Source organism: Erpetoichthys calabaricus, chromosome 5 (assembly GCF_900747795.2).
Source record: "Erpetoichthys calabaricus chromosome 5, fErpCal1.3, whole genome shotgun sequence".
Taxonomy (NCBI): domain Eukaryota; kingdom Metazoa; phylum Chordata; class Cladistia; order Polypteriformes; family Polypteridae; genus Erpetoichthys; species Erpetoichthys calabaricus.
The window spans coordinates 210,435,292-210,452,157 of record NC_041398.2 but is presented as its reverse complement, the minus strand read 5'-3'; the positions used below and the strand labels follow the sequence as shown (position 1 = coordinate 210,452,157).

The 16,866-nt window shown below is 43.1% G+C and overlaps 1 protein-coding gene across 2 annotated transcripts in view; it reads right to left on the bottom strand.

The window, feature by feature from the left end:
• The window catches only part of lmbrd2b (LMBR1 domain containing 2b), a 55,799-nt gene extending 47,153 nt beyond the window's left edge, over window positions 1-8,646 (bottom strand). For both annotated transcript variants that reach the window (XR_007935142.1, XM_028802463.2), the window contains exons 1-2: window positions 8,543-8,646; window positions 6,374-6,655 (exon numbers count right to left, since the gene is read on the bottom strand). Coding sequence is in view for 1 of the 2 variants with exons in the window: in XM_028802463.2 (XP_028658296.1) it covers window positions 6,374-6,547 (174 nt within the window). In the remaining variant the exon portion in view is untranslated. The remainder of the gene's footprint in view (window positions 1-6,373; window positions 6,656-8,542) is intronic.
• Between the last annotated feature and the right edge of the window lie 8,220 nt (window positions 8,647-16,866).

The following is a 16,866-nucleotide window of genomic DNA, read 5'->3' as shown; positions in this document are numbered from 1 at the left end:
GAAGGTTAAATGTTTATAAGTGTCATATTTGGGATTCAAATGTCATTTTTATGTCTTTCTTGTTTATTGTTGATCCATTTGTTTATGTTAATATTGTTGATTATTTACTTTATTTATGCCTAAGCAGGTTTCATTATGCACCATGTATTTTGTGGGTGGTGCCACCTGCCCATCACCAACAAGGGACTGACTGCCCTCTGTCCTATACAGGCTCAGGATAACCCACAGTCCCTTGCAGTTGTTTCTTGGTGCACTCACAGTAGTGACTTCCTCTAATAATTATTGCTATTGTGCTTTTGTGAAATACAGTGGAACCTCAATTATCCGGTTTAATGACCGGCGCCCATCATCCGGATAATCAAAAAATCACAGATAATCGAAAATAATTCTAAAAATTCGCAAATGCTAGAATAGGTGCTGTGAAATTCTTACCTTTCTTGTGTTGTTTATGAAGTTTTCTTGAAAAAATCGGACAGGAGACGCTGCTTTGTGTTCTTGTAGCGCTTCAATTTTATTGATGTGCAGAGTTTGCGAAGTGTTAGGATATCACTAAAATTTGAATCTGTTTCCTGCTCAAGAAAGTCTAGCAATGTTTTGGCACAATTTAGCGCTTCTGCAAGCGAAACTTTCTTTTCTGATGGTTCGTCTACAACCACGTCATCGTCGCTTTCTTCTGGCAATTCCGCACTTGACTTCGCTTCCGCAGCAATGGCGGCGGTGTCTTTCACTTGATATCCAGGCTGATCATTATCATAATCAGAAAGTAGTCAGTCTTTCATGTTTTCTCTGTCGACGTCTTCAAATCCATTTACATTTTCAATTTCCTCCAAAAGCGATGCCGCTGTTATTTCTTGGCTTTCACTGTCATTGACGTTTTCAACACTATCCATCACATCTTAGACTTTCCAATGCATACGAGTTTCAGTTTGTGCGAACCACTAGCTTTGGCACATGCTAGCACTGTTATTCGTTCCTTACTGGACTTGTGACCTGGAGCAGACTTTTCTTCTTTTGATACGAGCGTTTCTGACGGCAAAGCCTTCCAGTACAAACCAGTCTCGTCAGCATTATAAAGTTGGTCAGGTGAAAGATCATGAGCCTCAACAAGTCGTTTAAATTCCATTACGTAGAGATCTGCAGCATCAGAATTACCGCTTAGTTTCTCACCTTGGATATCCAACTGTCTAATTTCGTGGCGAGATTTGAAACATTGCAGCCATCCTTGAGACGCAGCAAATGGTTCAGGAATCTTCATCTCACAGTGAAACCCTTTCGCTTTTTCGAGCAGCAATGGCCCGGATACAGGACATCCCTTGGCACATTTTTGCTTGAACCATTCGAACACAGCTCTATCCAGATCATCAAATTTTGAACCCTTTGTTGTCTTGCGCGCACTCGCCCCATTAAATGTATAAGATGAAGTTACCAACTTGTAGAGTTCATCTTTTTTCCGAACAATATCACGCACTGTTTGATTTCCAATGTTAAATTCTGATGAAAGCTTAGCAATTGATTCCCCCTGTTCGGCACGTTCAACAATCTGCAGTTTCGTAGCAATTGACAAAACAACTCTTTTTCTTTTCACTCCCGCACTGGACCCCAACATTTCAGCACGAACTTACGTGAAGCCGCTTTCTAACCTCGAGGTGCGGACGCCAACTGAATGAACTCGGAACAAGGCGTCGCCTACATGGATGGTGCGATGCATTCACAATCTTTTCCAAGAAAAGCGTTGAAGCAGAAGACAATGTCAAAACTTATTGACGAATGGCAGTCATTGGAATTTGGAAAAAGGGGAGGGAGAGTGCTCGGAACGAGTCCTCTGCATCGGATTAAGTCTAATGGTTTTTCACAGCAGGGGATCGCCTAGCTGGTGCACAGATGCTATACTTTCAATCCTTTTAGAATAATTCTCAGAAACCCATCGACAAAGAAAACTGAAGTTGTGACACACGTAGTGTACACTCCTGTAGTCGGAATTCTTGGCGGCAAAATCTTGGAGGTCTTGTGATGTCTAGCAGTTTTTTTTTTTTTTTTAGGCGATCCCGGATAACCGATTGCACGATTAATTGAAGACCGGATAATCGAGGTTCCACTGTACTGCCTTTCTGAAGCCGAGCTCTTATTTAATTTCAGCTCTTGAATTTCTGATTGGAATTTTCTTCATCTTTGGGATTGGCTTTTGAAGGCATTGCCTTCTCGTCGAGCAGCCATACCCCATGCACTTCAGAACAAGTAATCCATCTGAAGCTAAGCATGTTCAGGACCAGGCAGTAATGGAAGGAAAAAGCTTGGGTTACTGCTGGAAGAGGTGTTGGCGAGGCCAGCAGGGGATGCTTACCCTATGGTCTGAATGTGGATCCCAATGCCCTGTGAAGTGACAGGGACACTGTGCTGTAAAAACGATACCATCCGTCTGATCAGACGTGAAATTGAATCTCTGAGGTGATAAAAGATCCTTTGTAAAGACTAGGGTGAATTGCCCATCATGGCCTAGTCATTCTGAACCCCTAATCCATCCCTGGCTCTAACTGGCTAACTATCACTCACCCCTTCACCACCTGACAGCTATTGTGTGATGCGCATACTGGTGCAAAATGGCTGCTGTTACATTATCAAAGTGGATGCTGCACATTAGTAGTGGTTGAAGTACCTCCATAATCAATATGTAAAGCACTTTGAGAAGTGAGAAAAGTACTATATACTGTAAATATAAAGAATTATCATTATTGTTTCCCTGCGCCTTCGAGTTGGGGGAAGGACTCTGACTGTTGTTTGCGCTTATGCACCGAACAGCAGTTCAGAGTACCCAGCCTTCTTGGAGTCCCTGGAAGAGGCGCTGCAAGGCGCAGCTCCTGGGGACTCTATTGTCCTGCTGGGAGACTTAAACGCTCATGTCGGCAATGACAGTGAAGCCTGATCTAAACTCGAGTGGTGTTCAGTTGTTGGACTTCTGTGCTGGCCATGGATTGTCCATAACGAACACCATGTTCGAGCATAAGGGTGTCCATAAGTGCACTTGGCGCCAGGATGCCCAAGGTCGCAGCTCGATGATCGACTCTGCAATCACATCATCAGATCTGCGACCTTACAGTATGTCTTGGACACTCGGGTGAAAAGAGGGGCTGAGCTGTCAACTGATCACCACCTGGTTGGAGAGGATGCCGGAGGGACCAGGCAGACCCAAACGTATAATGAGGGACTGCTGGGAACGTCTGGCGGAGGAACTGGTCAGAAAGATCTTTAACTGCCACCTCCGGCAGAACTTCAACCTCATTCCAAGGGAGGCAAAGAACATTTAGTCTGAATGGGCCATGTTCTGAGCCTCCATTGTCGAAGCAGCAGAATGGAGCTGTGGCCGCAAGGTTGTAGGTGCCTCTCCTGGCGGCAATCCACGAACCCAGTGGTCGACACCTAAGGTTCAAGAGGCTGTCACGCTGAAGAAAGAGTCCTATTGGGTCTGGTTGACCAGTGGGACTCCAGTGGCATGAGGGGTACCGGCGGGCTAAACTTGGGCATGGGATGTGTTTGGGGAAGCCATGGAAAACGACTTTCGGTCGGCACCGAGGTCGCAGAGGTAGTTAAAAAGCTCCGAGGTGGCATGGCCCCTGGGGTGGACGAGGTTCACCCTCGGTTCCTCAAGGCTCTGAATGTTGTGGGGCTGTCCTGGTTGACACGTCTCTGCAACATTGCATGAACATCGGGGGCTAGTGCCTCTGGATTGGCAAACCGGGGTGGTGGTCACCCTTTTTAAGAAGGGTGACCGGAGGATGTGCTCCAACTATAGGGAGATCACACTCCTCAGCCTCCCTGGTAAGGTCTATTCAGGGGTGCTGGAGAAGAGAGTTTGGTCGATGGTCAAATCTCGGATTCAAGAGGAACAATGCGGATTTCATTCCGGCCGTGGAACACTGGACCAGCTCTACACCCTGGCCAGGATCCTGGAAGGGGCATGGGAATTTGCCCAACCAGTCCACATGTGTTTTGTGGATTTGGAGAAGGCATTCGACCGTGTCCCTCGAAGCATCCTGTGGGGTGTGCTCCAAAAGTACGGGGTACAAGGCTCGTTGTTACGAGCCATTCAGTCCCTGTACAGGAGGAGCAGGAGCTTGGTCCACATTGCCGGTAATAAGTCAGACTCTTTTCCTGTTGAGATTGGACTCCGGCAGGGCTGCCCTTTGTCACTGACTCTGTTCATAAGTTATATGGACAGAATTTCTAGGCACAGCCAAGGAGCGGAGGGGGTCTGGTTCGGGGACCTCAGAATCTCGTCTCTGCTATTTGTGGATGATGTGGTTCTGTTGGCTTCATCGGACAGTGACCTCCAGCTCTCATTGGAGCAGTTTGCAGCCGAGTGTGAAGCGGCAGGGATGAGAATCAGCACCTCTAAATCCGAGGCCATGGTTCTCAGCTGGAAAAGGGTGGAATGCTCTCTCCGGGTTGGGAACACATTACTGCCTCAAGTGGAGGAGTTCAAGTATCTCGGGGTCTTGTTCACGAGTGAGGGAAGAATGGAGCAGGAGGTTGACAGACAGATCGGTGTGGCATCCGCATTAATGCGGGCTCTGCAACGGTCCGTCGTGGTGAAGAGAGAGCTGAGCCAAAAGGTGAGGCTGTCGATTTACCAGTCGATCTACATTCCTACCCTCACCTATGGCCATGAGCTTTGGGTAGTGACCGAAAGAGCAAGATCGCGGATACAAGCGGCCGAAATGAGTTTTCTCCGCAGGGTGGCTGGACTTTCCCTTAGAGATAGGGTGAGGAGTTCAGTTATCCGGGAGAAACTCAGAATAGAGTCGCTGCTCCTCCGCGTTGAGAGGAGTCAGTTGAGGTGTTTCGAGCATCTGGTTAGGATGCCCCCTGGATGCCTCCCTGGGGGGGTGTTCCAGGCATGCCCCATTGGGAGAAGGCCATGGGGCAGACCCAGGACACGCTGGAGGGATTTTATCTCCCGGCTGGCCTTGGAACGCCTCGGGGTCCTCCCAGAGGAGTAGAGGAGGTGGCCGGGGAGAGGGAGGTCTGGGCTTCCATGCTTAGGCTGCTGCCCCCGCGACCCGACCTTGGATAAGCGGTGGATAATGGATGGATGGATGGATGGATATCATTATTAGGCCTTTTGTGCTATTTGGAGCTTATTTTTGCCACAGAGTTTAGTGAAAATACATCTTTTTATTTATAAAGGTTCTATGTGGCCCTTTTCACTGCTGTTTGATGGTTATTTCCCCTCTAGTGGGCATTCTGAGTATTTTTGGGACTTTGTGTGCTTGGGAACATAATAGTTCAAAACAATTAAGGGCAGCGTTTTAGACCTGGTATTAGATTTTTAATTTGTTCAGATTTTTAAATTATTTTAAACTCTACTTTTATTAATACAGTAGCATTGCTGAAGGATCTCCTGAAACATATTATTGTTTAAAATGGTTCACCGACAAATGTGCGCCGACAAATGCGCGCCGACAAATGCGCGCTGACAAAATCGTGACATCAGAATCGTGTCGACAAAAACGCGCCAACAAATGCGCGGTAATTAGTAATAATAATAATAATAATAATAATAATACATTTTATTTATATAGCACCTTTCCCATGCTCAAGGAACTTACAGAATATAATAAAGAACGGCAGCGTATACAGTATATAGCATTGTACAAACCAGATAAATAAATAATGAAGACAGTGAATTCTGAAAAAAAAAAAAAAAAAAGTAGTAGTATAGTAGTACAAAAGCATAAAAAGTTCTACTTAAATATGGTTTGTAAAACTTAATTTAGATGTCAATATTATGAGATATGTGAAATAAAACATTTTGCTATATATTACATGATACCTGGCTACATATTAGTGGGTCAGCACAGTCAATAGGCTTTTCACAGCTTGTTGATACTGAGATTTTGATTTTCGCGATTTTGTCGTCGCGCATTTGTCGGGTGTGCATTTGTCGGGTCACAGTTTAGAATGATTACTTCTATAGGTTTTTGATTAAGTCTATTTGATTAGTGGCCTATTCCAGAGTGCTTCAGATGTTACTTCTGTTATAAAAGGAAAAGCCTACTAACACTTTCAGATATATTTTGCACACCTACCTAACAGATAATTTACTTTATAATAATGTTACAATGATTTCTGATATAGTTAATGATGAATACCTAACAGCACACAAAAAAAAAAAAATGGAATGCCCGAATAAGATACTTTCTCTCTATTATTATTAAATCTGATTTCCTCACTCCATTCTCCTCCTCCTCCTCCAATGTCTACCATAGGAAAGATAAGGTAGCACTTTCAACAAGAAGCAAAAGCATAGCACAAGTTGAAACAGAAGCTAAATACATAAAATTATTTATTCCGTATTTAAGTAATAATTACAGCTTACCGTACTGACATCTAGCGGTAGAATAAACACAATGAGGAAGCACAGGTACCAAGCCAATAGTGTGCCAAAAAGAACCATTCGTTGCTGCTTTTTAAAATCCCCATATCGGTGCAATAAGAATAATGCCAAGAAGAAAACAACTACAATTTCAATTCCCAAAGCAGCTCCACTCATTGTTGAAAGACAGTTACAAGCTCCTTGTTACAAGCGATGACTCATCATACAGGCTGTGAAGTGGTGAAAAATCCACCCTTGAGTATTATGTCCAAAAAGTTAAGATATCTGTTGAGAAAAATAAATCTTTTGTTGAGCAAGAAGGAAAATATGTTGTGCAGAATAGAAAAGCAAACAAATATAAAGCTTGTTACCTAAAGGTCATCCAACTTGTGTCAAAAATAGCTTTATATTTTGTTTGTTATTTTTTTACTTGTTACAAATGCTTTTTTATTTCCATTTGTTAATGCTTCAACACACATACATTTTATTAATATTCTACTTAAAACAAGTGCTAAAAAAAGTTTTTTGACTAAAAGAAAAGCAGACAGATGGACAAAATCATACTGGATAAAAAAATAGTAATCTATAAACCAAGACTTCAAATAAATTAATATTAGTGTAATGAAAATATCATTTTCCACCTCAACTTATTTAGGCAATTTAAATGACATTCATTTTTGACTCAAAAAAAATATGGGAATATGGCATCATTTGTAAATATTAACTCACGACTAAATTTATTAAATTCTGAATTAGCTAAAGGAACAGGCAAAAATCACTCACATCACGCATGAAAAACAAGCATAGTCAGTTGAATGAGAAATACAGTAATGAAAGAAATCTGATCAGGAATGGCAACACCTACCAACTGCTAGAAAGCACTGTGTCCCAAAAGGGAAAAGGAGCCATGCAATCACTTAGACAATGAAGGCAGCTGGTCAGTATACAGACCTAGTCCTAGAAGCTTCAATGGGAAAGCAGGAAAACTGACTGTTATCAATGTTGAAAATATATGTCAGGCCGTCAACCTTTAAGCAGTTCTGTAGTTTGCACAGAAAGTAGAAATTTTTCCCTTGGGCAACAGTTAAAGCCACTCCCGTCCCAAAGCATGTTGGGTGTGGATTTGGAAGAAATAAAAGAACAAGCATTTGACTCGCAGAAGGAATAATAATTGATTACATTGTATATATCACTTTTTTTAACCTACTCAAAGCACTTTACATAGAGAGGGAACCACTTCAGATGACATCCATGTGTAGTGTCCATCTGGATGATGCGACTGCAGTCATTTTTGTGCCAGTTCCCTCACTAAACATTAGCTATTAGGAGGTGAATGGGAGAAAGAGATAGCCAATAATGGACAGGGAATGATTAAGGGTCCAGAATGACCATGCCTTGTTAGGCTATTTAGATTTTTTAAATCTGTGTTCTGATGTCTAAGTGAACAAGTCTCCTCACAGAATGAGGTGCCTGCCGAGTAGGCTCAAAGTGCTTGTAGGGTTTCTTTTTAACTTTTGCTCAATATGTTGCTTTTACACATGAAAGGATCGATGAAGAACAAATGCCCCAATAATAAAGAATTAGCTTAATTCACAATTTATATAAATTAGTGACATTCTAATAAATACAACTGATAACCTAGCAGCGAAATTCCGTTTCGTCCTTTATAAACTCACTAAGGAAGCAAAACGACACGACCTAATATAAAGCACGATGAGCTGAAGTTGCTTCGGACTGTCTCCAGCAAAAACTATGTCTCTCTTTCATTTCAGAGTTCTAATGTAAAGACTGTTTAGTGACGGATCTGAAGCCTGCAAACTGGACTCGTAGGGGTCGCATTCTATGACATTATGAAAACCATCCGTGCACGGACTACAGGTACATCGATGGGACAGATTTAAACAGGGTGTGTACAGAGGGTGCTGGGGCCCATTGACAGATGACAGCCTATTCAGGTGGAAGGATGAGACTTGTTTCCCAGTAGCCCGTTCTTCATCCATACTCAGTTTCAACTCATCGGTCCAACACGTATTTCATCAACATCGTAGCTGACTAGGGCAACACAGCTCGTACACAACAATAATTTTATGAATAGACCATACACCCAAGGCACTTGCTAAGAAAAACGTCTGTGTCAATATTTAATTCACAAATGGTAAAGACAATTCTTACCGGCTCCAGACGCAATTCGCACCACAGAAATTGATCACTACTGTTAAATTCACAGGTAGCTTTGGTCAACTGACGGGGCACGAGTGCGTGGAAGGGGACACGTCACTTCCGCCTGTGCGCGTGTACGCTCTACGTCAAAGACACGCCCACAGATGAAAACCGTACCACAACAGTGGGAGAAAAATGAAACAATACTACAATGGACTGGCGTCCTGTCCAGGTATAATACAATACAATACAGTTTATTTTTGTATAGCCCAAAATCACACAGGAAGTGCCGCAATGGGCTTTAACAGGCCCTGCCTCTTGACAGCCCCCCAGCCTTGACTCTCTAAGAAGACAAGGAATAACTCCCAAAAAAAACCTAGTAGGGAAAAAATGGAAGAAACCTTGGGAAAGGTGTCTGTCTATGAAAGTATATGTACTCTGACATACCATTTGTAAGTTTTAAATAACAGTAATGTTTAAATATTCTGTAAATTGTATAAGTGTTATTAATTTAACAGCCTCTGTAAAATGAACCAAGAAACCCTGCATTTTGTTATTAGTCAAATGAAGCACTTATTGGTTCCCTACGTAAACATGAAGAGGTTGTCAGTAGTTGTAAATGGACATACATAAGGTAAGATGGGGAAGGAAAGGATATCAATTCATTTATCATTTCATGGTAAAAAATATATAACTGACACAGTCAAAACAAAGATGTGGACGGTTCCCATTTTAACATTTCACATGTGAAGAAGGAGGGATTTCCGACAAGCACATGTGCAATAACCATTAAACAATACTGAGATGCTACTACTGAATGCATAACCAGGAAACTTTGTTCTCATTGATAAACAGAAACATATGACTGGCACACTCATTTCTGATTTGTGATAGAATGTACTAAATGGACAGAAAAAAAATGTAATCTAGTGTGCATGACTGCCACTATGCAATACAGATGAGAGGTTTGTTTATGCAGATTCAATAATGCAGTCCAATCCTTTCCTTACAGCCAAATAATACCAAAGATAAGACATTGAACACTATCTGTTTAACCCACTACTTCATCTGAGGGTTTTCTGGTTTTATTTTATATTTGGTATGCTTTTTCAGACTTAAATAAATGAAGAAAACAAATCACTGTATCTGCCCCATGAGATGACTAGCTTACTTGTAGATTTAAAAAAATATGTTTAACTTTTATTAATACAACCACTATTTCTACATACTAATTCAATTATGTTTACAACAAACAGAAAATAAATAAAACTATTTGTAAACCAAATGCATTTTCCTGAATACTACAGAACAGAAAATCAAATGAAAATAAACAACATGAAAAACTTTCGGAATAATGCTTACAAGCTGCACAAAATATAATTTTATTATAAACACCCTCAGCACTCAACCACTACTTGTAAACTTGTTCCATTTGGAATACTGAGTAAAGATTTTTAATGGCAGGAAATTAAATCCATACCTCATTCTTCAATTTGCTTCCTGAAAATCTTGTCAAGCCTTTTCCTTTTCTTGCCTTGCTCTCTGTGCTAGCTGGGATATTCTCCAGCCGTCCACCGCGACCCTGTTCAGGACTAAGCGAGTTAGGAACTGACTGGCCGACTTTTCATTGTTGCATTCTAACGGTACATTACTGATGTAAATGATACATTTTATACATTATAGCATTAGATTACAAATAGTAAAATAGAAGATAAAATAGACAATTTCTGAATGCAAATATTAAACTACATAACACAAAGACAAACTGTATTAGCCCAGATTAATATATATTTTTTATATTTTTATAGTATACAAATTAGTTGAACTCATCAATTAATAAACTAATTTAGAATTCTGTTACTAAATTTCATTTTGTGGATAAAGAATTTTGCAAGTAATATGAATAGATTTATTACATAGTAATAATCTTTGTTACATTTTGCATAATAAAACAAGATATCATCATTCTCTTTATTTACCGTACAATTAATATTTCTTTAAAATCATTCTTTAAAGTAAGTCAGACATTTTTGGAATGTACATAGTTACAAAAACGATATTCAATACATTCATTATTTTTACCACAAAAGCAACATTCATCTGATATATCTGGGATAAATTTAGATATTAAACTGTTAAATGGATAAATTTTATTCATTAATTAAGGATTCTTCTTTCACTTTATTTGTCAACATATATCATGAAGGAAGTTACCATGCCATTTTCCAGTCAACTTTGTATTTTAATGCACTCTTAAATGACACAGCAAGGGTTTTTTTAAATTAGTGGATTCCTAATAAACTTTCTGTTATACCAATCCCATTGACAGAAACTGTTCCAAGGTCTTCATGTATTAAACTACTAGTTTTGAAACATCCTTTGCATATGGGTGCATATACCATAGCATTTATTTTTTGTTTTCTTTACCATAGTGAGGATTCTTCTGTCATCAGCAATGGAAGTCTTTCTTAACCTATCAGTCCCCTTGCGATTATTGAGCCCACCAGTGTGTTCTTTCTTCTTAATGGCATCCCAGACAGTTGATGTAGGTAATCCTAAGGTTTGACCAATGTCTCTAATGGTTGTATTGTTATGATGCACCCCATAATGGCTTCTTTGACTTTCATTAGCACAGCTCTTATCCTCATACTGTACAATGGTGACTACAGACTGTAAAGGGTAAAGGCAAGTCTAGGTATCTTATTCCTAAATTAAAGAAACCATGAAACACACCTGAGTAATCACAAACACCTATGACACCAATTGTCCCAAACATTATGGGGCCCTGAAATGTGGGTGCTATGCATAAAAAGTGTTGTCATTTCTAAACTGTGCCTGAAATGTTAAATTAAATTCTGTAGTGTGCAATTTAATCACATCTGAATTATAATTTTAAATTGTGGTGCAGAGGGGTAAATCAAGGAAAAAATCTGTCTTTGCCCAAAATATTATGGAGGGCACTGTAAGTGGAAATTTCCCTACTGCATTAGAATGCTGCAATAATGAAAGAATAGTGTCGTCTTTTATATTTTATTGAAACTTTACTGTTATTATTGAATTTTTGTATCTTAATAACTTTCATACTTTTTGTTTCTGAACTATTTAATTATAAATAAACATTTTTAAAAATTACCTGGTTATAAATGGATAAAATGAATCAGCTGTTTTTTAAAGCCATATGGTTTAAAGAAACCAAATTAAAAGTTGTAATTTTTACATTATTCATTAAATGAGAGGATCATTTTAAAATACATGAATTAATATGTTTCTTACTTAATAACACAGTTTGAAGATATTTCATGGTTCAGTTTCAGTATGCGGGTCTACACCATTCCACTCATGTGATTTTGAATACATAAGTTTGCTTAGAAAAGTATTAAGTTATCAAGATGAAGTTCTCATTTCTTTAAAACCATATATTGTAAAAGGCCTAAGTCACACTGTGTGGTCACTTATATCAGTCTATTCTAGAAAACACTACAGGGCCACAAGATTCAGGGACAGGCTTAATTGGCAGGTCATAAGACAACCTAACATCTACTCATACTGACTACTCGATGGGCATTTCTTTTATACATCATTGGGTGTTGCTTTTAATGTGTGGTGTTCTAGTCACAATCTGTCCTTGCAATCATTGTGTTATATTGTGTGTCTCTTGTGGAGAAAGAATTAAGGGGACACACCAGAAAAGGGTTTGACAGCTGATCCAGCATTTGCCTGTTTGTCATTTTCCCCCTGAGACAGGATGATCCAGAACCCAGAATAACAATTCTGACCTCTAACTCTGCCTTTTACAGTCACCTGCCCCCCATTGAAATACAAAGCCAACAGGGAGTCTTTAACATTTCATGGGAGCAAAGGAAGGAGTCACGTTGGTATGATGAAGATCATAACCTTTTTTTTAGTTTCTAACCCAAGCTTTAAACCTGTGTAAAAAGGTGCTATATATTGCCCGACCTGACACAGATTCACACTGGAGGCACGTATAAAATAAAAAGACTTTTATTTTTCTTCATCCATTGGGCACGTCTTCCCCGTAATCCGCACTGGCACAACACAGTCCCAAGTGTGCAAGCACCATTAAACACACCACACACTTTCTTCTCCTTTCTCTTTCACCACCACTCCTCCAAGCTTTGTCCTTCTCCTCCCGACTCTGGCCAATGACTGGTGGTTGCTGGCTCCTTTTATTAGTCACCCGGAAGTGCTCCAGGTGCTTGATTGCCGACATCTGGCTGCACCTCCGGGTGTGGCGAAACTAGTGCCCAAAAGGGGCTAGCAGCTCCTGCTGCAGCACCCCCAGGCAGCGCCTGCAGAACCCAACAGGGCTTCACCAAACTCCACCTCCCATGAAGCCCTGCGGGAGTCCGAGGCACCGCTGCAACCCAGGGAGGCTGCCGCCTAGCGTCCAGGGGGAGATACTGGGTTTCCCATCTTTGCTCCCCCGGAACATATGCTGTAGGGCCCCGGCTGCCTGCCAGGGTCCACCACCCTGAAGCACAACAACAATAACAACAATGTATTTCTTGTATAGCCCAAAATCACACAAGGAATGTCTTGATGGGCTTTAACAGGCCCTGTTTTTTTTGACAGCCCCCCAGCCCTGACTCTATAAAAAGACAAGAAAGAAACTTCCCCCAAAAAAAACCTTGTAGGGAAAATGGAAGAAATCTTGCAAAAGGCAGAGACCCCTTCCAGATACAGTAGGTTGGATGTGCAATGGGTGTCAAAAAATGGGATAAATACAATACACAAAACAGAAGAGAAGTAAACCTCTTCATAGAGCTAGATAGCTAATCCATTATTGTCACCTCAAAAATACAATACAATAGTACAAACTAGTTTGTTTTTGCACAGTGCTGTTCACCAAGTGCAGGCACAGAGTGCTGCCACAACTCTCAAGGCAAAATGCAAGAATAAATTATACCACGCATTAAATATAGAACTATCACATATGTGGAAAAAGATTTGCTCAAATACTTCAAAAACAAAGTAGAAATTAATTACCATAAATTACAAACAACAATATACTGTATGTCTATCAGTTAAATAGAGAACCACAAGCATATTGTAGAAAAGGAGTCAGAGAACAGTCAGAGTCCTGGAGGCCTGTTTGTAGGCTCCCTTTCCTTCACTCAGCTTTTTCTTTAGCACACGCTTTACGTCCTTCACATCCTCTTTTTCACCAGATTCGAATGCTCTCTTTTTCTCACTCAGGAGACCTTTAGGCTCCTTAAAGATGTACATTAATTTAATAAGTGCTCAAGGTAATAGGTTTTATTTTATGTGGATTTTAATTTTTGAAAAGTATTTTGTGCATATATATTAAAATTTACTCCTCCTCGAGCCGCCACCTTATCGTGGTGGAGGGGCTTGCGTGTCCCAATGATCCTAGGAGCTCTGTTGTCGGGGGCGTTATACCCCTGGTAGGGACACCCAAGGCAAACTGGTCCTAGGTGAGGGACGAGACAAAGTGTGGTTCAGAAAACCTACTATGAAGAATAAAAACTTTGGATGGCGTTTTCCCTCGCCCAGACATGGGTCACCGGGGCCCCCTTCTGGAGTCAGGCCTGGAGGTGGGGCTCGATGGCGAGCACCTGCTGGCCGGGCCTACACCCATGGGGCTCGGCCGGGCACAGCCCGAAGAGGCAACGTGGGTCCCCCTTCTCACCTGTAGGAGGGGCCAAGGAGGTTGGGTGCAGTGTGAGTCGGGTGGTAACCGAAGGCGGGGACCTTGGCGGTCTGATCCTCGGCTACAGAAGCTGGCTCTTGGGACATGGAATGTCACCTATCTGAAGGGGAAGGAGCCTGAGCTAGTGTGCGAGGTTGAGAGGTTCTGGCTAGATATAGTCGGGCTCACCTCGATGCACAGCGTGGACTCTGGAAACAATCTCCTTGAGAGGGGCTGGACTCTCTACCACTCTGGAGTTGCCCCCGGTGAGAGGCGCCGAGCAGGTGTGGGAATACTTATTGCCCACTGACTTGGAGCCTGTTCATTGGGGTTTACCCCAGTAGACTAGAGGGTAGCCTCCCTCCGCCTTATCCTAACTGTTGTTTGCGCGTATGCACCGAACAGCAGTCTGGAGTACCCACCCTTTTTGGAGTCCCTGGAGGGGGTGCTAGAGGGCACACCTTCTGGGGACTCCCTCGTTCTGCTGGAAGACTTCAATGCTCACGTGGGCAATGACAGTGAGACCTGGAAGGGCGTGATTGGGAGGAATGCCCCCCCCCCCCGATCTGAACCTGAGTGGCGTTTTGTTATTGGACTTCTGTGCTCGTCACAGATTGTCCATAACGCACACCATATTCAAGCATAGGGGTGTGCATTTGTGCACCTGGGACCAGAGCACCCTAGGCCTCAGTTCGATGATCAACTTTGTGGTCTTGTTGTCGGACTTGCGGCCATATGTCTTGGACACTCGGGCAAAGAGAGGGACGGAGCTGTCAACTGATCACCACCTGGTGCTGAGTTGTCTTCGATGGTGGGGGAAGATGCCAATCAGGCCTGGTAGGCCAAAACGTATTGTGAGGGTCTGCTGGGAACGTCTGGCAGAGTCCCCTGTCAGAAGTAGTTTCAACTGCCACCTCTGGCCGAACTTCGACGTGGGGGACATTGAGTCCAAATTGCCCATGTTCCAAGCCTCTATTGTTGAGGCAGCTGACCGGAGCTGAGCCGTAAGTTGGTCGGTGCCTTTCATGGCGGCAATCCCCGAACCTGTTGGTGGACAAAGGCGGTGAGGGATGACGTCAAGCTGAAGAAGGAGTCCTACAGGAACCTTTTGTCCTGTGGGACTCCGGAGGCAGCTAATAGGTACTGGCAGGCCAAGTGGAATGCGGCTTCGGTGGTTGCTGAGGCAAAAACACGAGCATGGGAGGAGTTTGGAGAGGCCATGGATAACGACTTTTGGACAGCTTTAAGGAGATTCTGGTCCACCATCCGACGTCTCAGGAGGGGAAAGCGGTGCAGTGTCAACACTGTGTATGGTGGGGATGGTGCGCTGCTCACCTTGACTCGGGACATTGTGGGTCTGGGGGGGGGAGTACTGTGAAGACCTCCTCAGTCCCACTAACATGCCTTCCAATGAGGAAGCAGAACCTGGGGACTCTGAGGTGGGATCCCCCATCTCTGAGACTGAGGTCACCAAGGTGGTCAAAAAACTTCTTTGTGGCAGGGCCCTGGGTGTGGATGAGATACACCTAGAGTTCCTCAAGGCTCTGGATGTTGTAGGACTGTATTGGTTGACACGCCTCTGCAACATTGCATGGACATCAGGGACAGTGCCACACACACAATAGGGACAATTTAGAAACCCACGTAGACACGGGAAGAACATGCAAACTCTTTCAGGAAGGACCCAGGAAGTGAACCCAGGTCTCACAACTGCGAGGCAGCAGCGCTACCCATTGCACCACCGTGTTGCCCTATTTAAAGTTATCCATCCATCCATCCATCTTCTTCCGCTTATCAGAGGTCGGGTTGCGGGGGCAGCAGCTTGAGCAGAGATACCCAGACTTCCCTCTCCCCGGCCACTTCTACTAGCTCTTCCGGGGGAATCCTAAGATGTTCCCAGGCCAGCCGAGAGACATAGTCCCTCCAGCGTGTCCTGGGTCTTCCCCGGGGCCTCCTCCCGGTTAGACGTGCCCAGAACATCTCACCAGGGAGGCATCCAGGAGGCATCCTGAACAGATGCCCGAGCCACCACATCTGACTCCTCTTGAAGCGGAGGAGCAGCGGCTCTACTCTGAGCCCCTCCCGGATGACTGAGCTTCTCACCCTATCTTTAAGGGACAGCCCAGACACCCTGCGGAGGAAACTCATTTCAGCTGCTTGTATTCATGATCTCGTTCTTTCGGTCACTACCAAAAGCTCATGACCATAGGTGAGTGTAGGAACGTAGATCGACCGGTAAATTGAGAGCTTTGCCTTACGGCTCAGCTCCTTTTTTGCCACGACAGACTGATGCAGAGCCCGCATCACTGTGGACGCCGCACTGATCCGCCTGTCGATCTCCCGCTCCATTCTTCCCTCACTCGTGAACAAGACCCTGAGATACTTGAACTCCTCCACTTGGGGCAGGATCTCGCTACCAACCCTGAGAGGGCACTCCACCCTTTTCTGGCTGAGGACCATGGTCTCGGATTTGGAGGTGCTGATTCCCATCCCAGCCGCTTCACACTCGGCTGCAAACCGATCCAGAGAGAGCTGAAGATCACAGCCTGAAGAATCAAATAGGACAACATCATCTGCAAAAAGCAGTGACCCAATCCTGAGCCCACCAAACCGGACCCCCTCAACGCCCTGGCTGCGCCTAGAAATTCTGTCCATAAAAGTTATG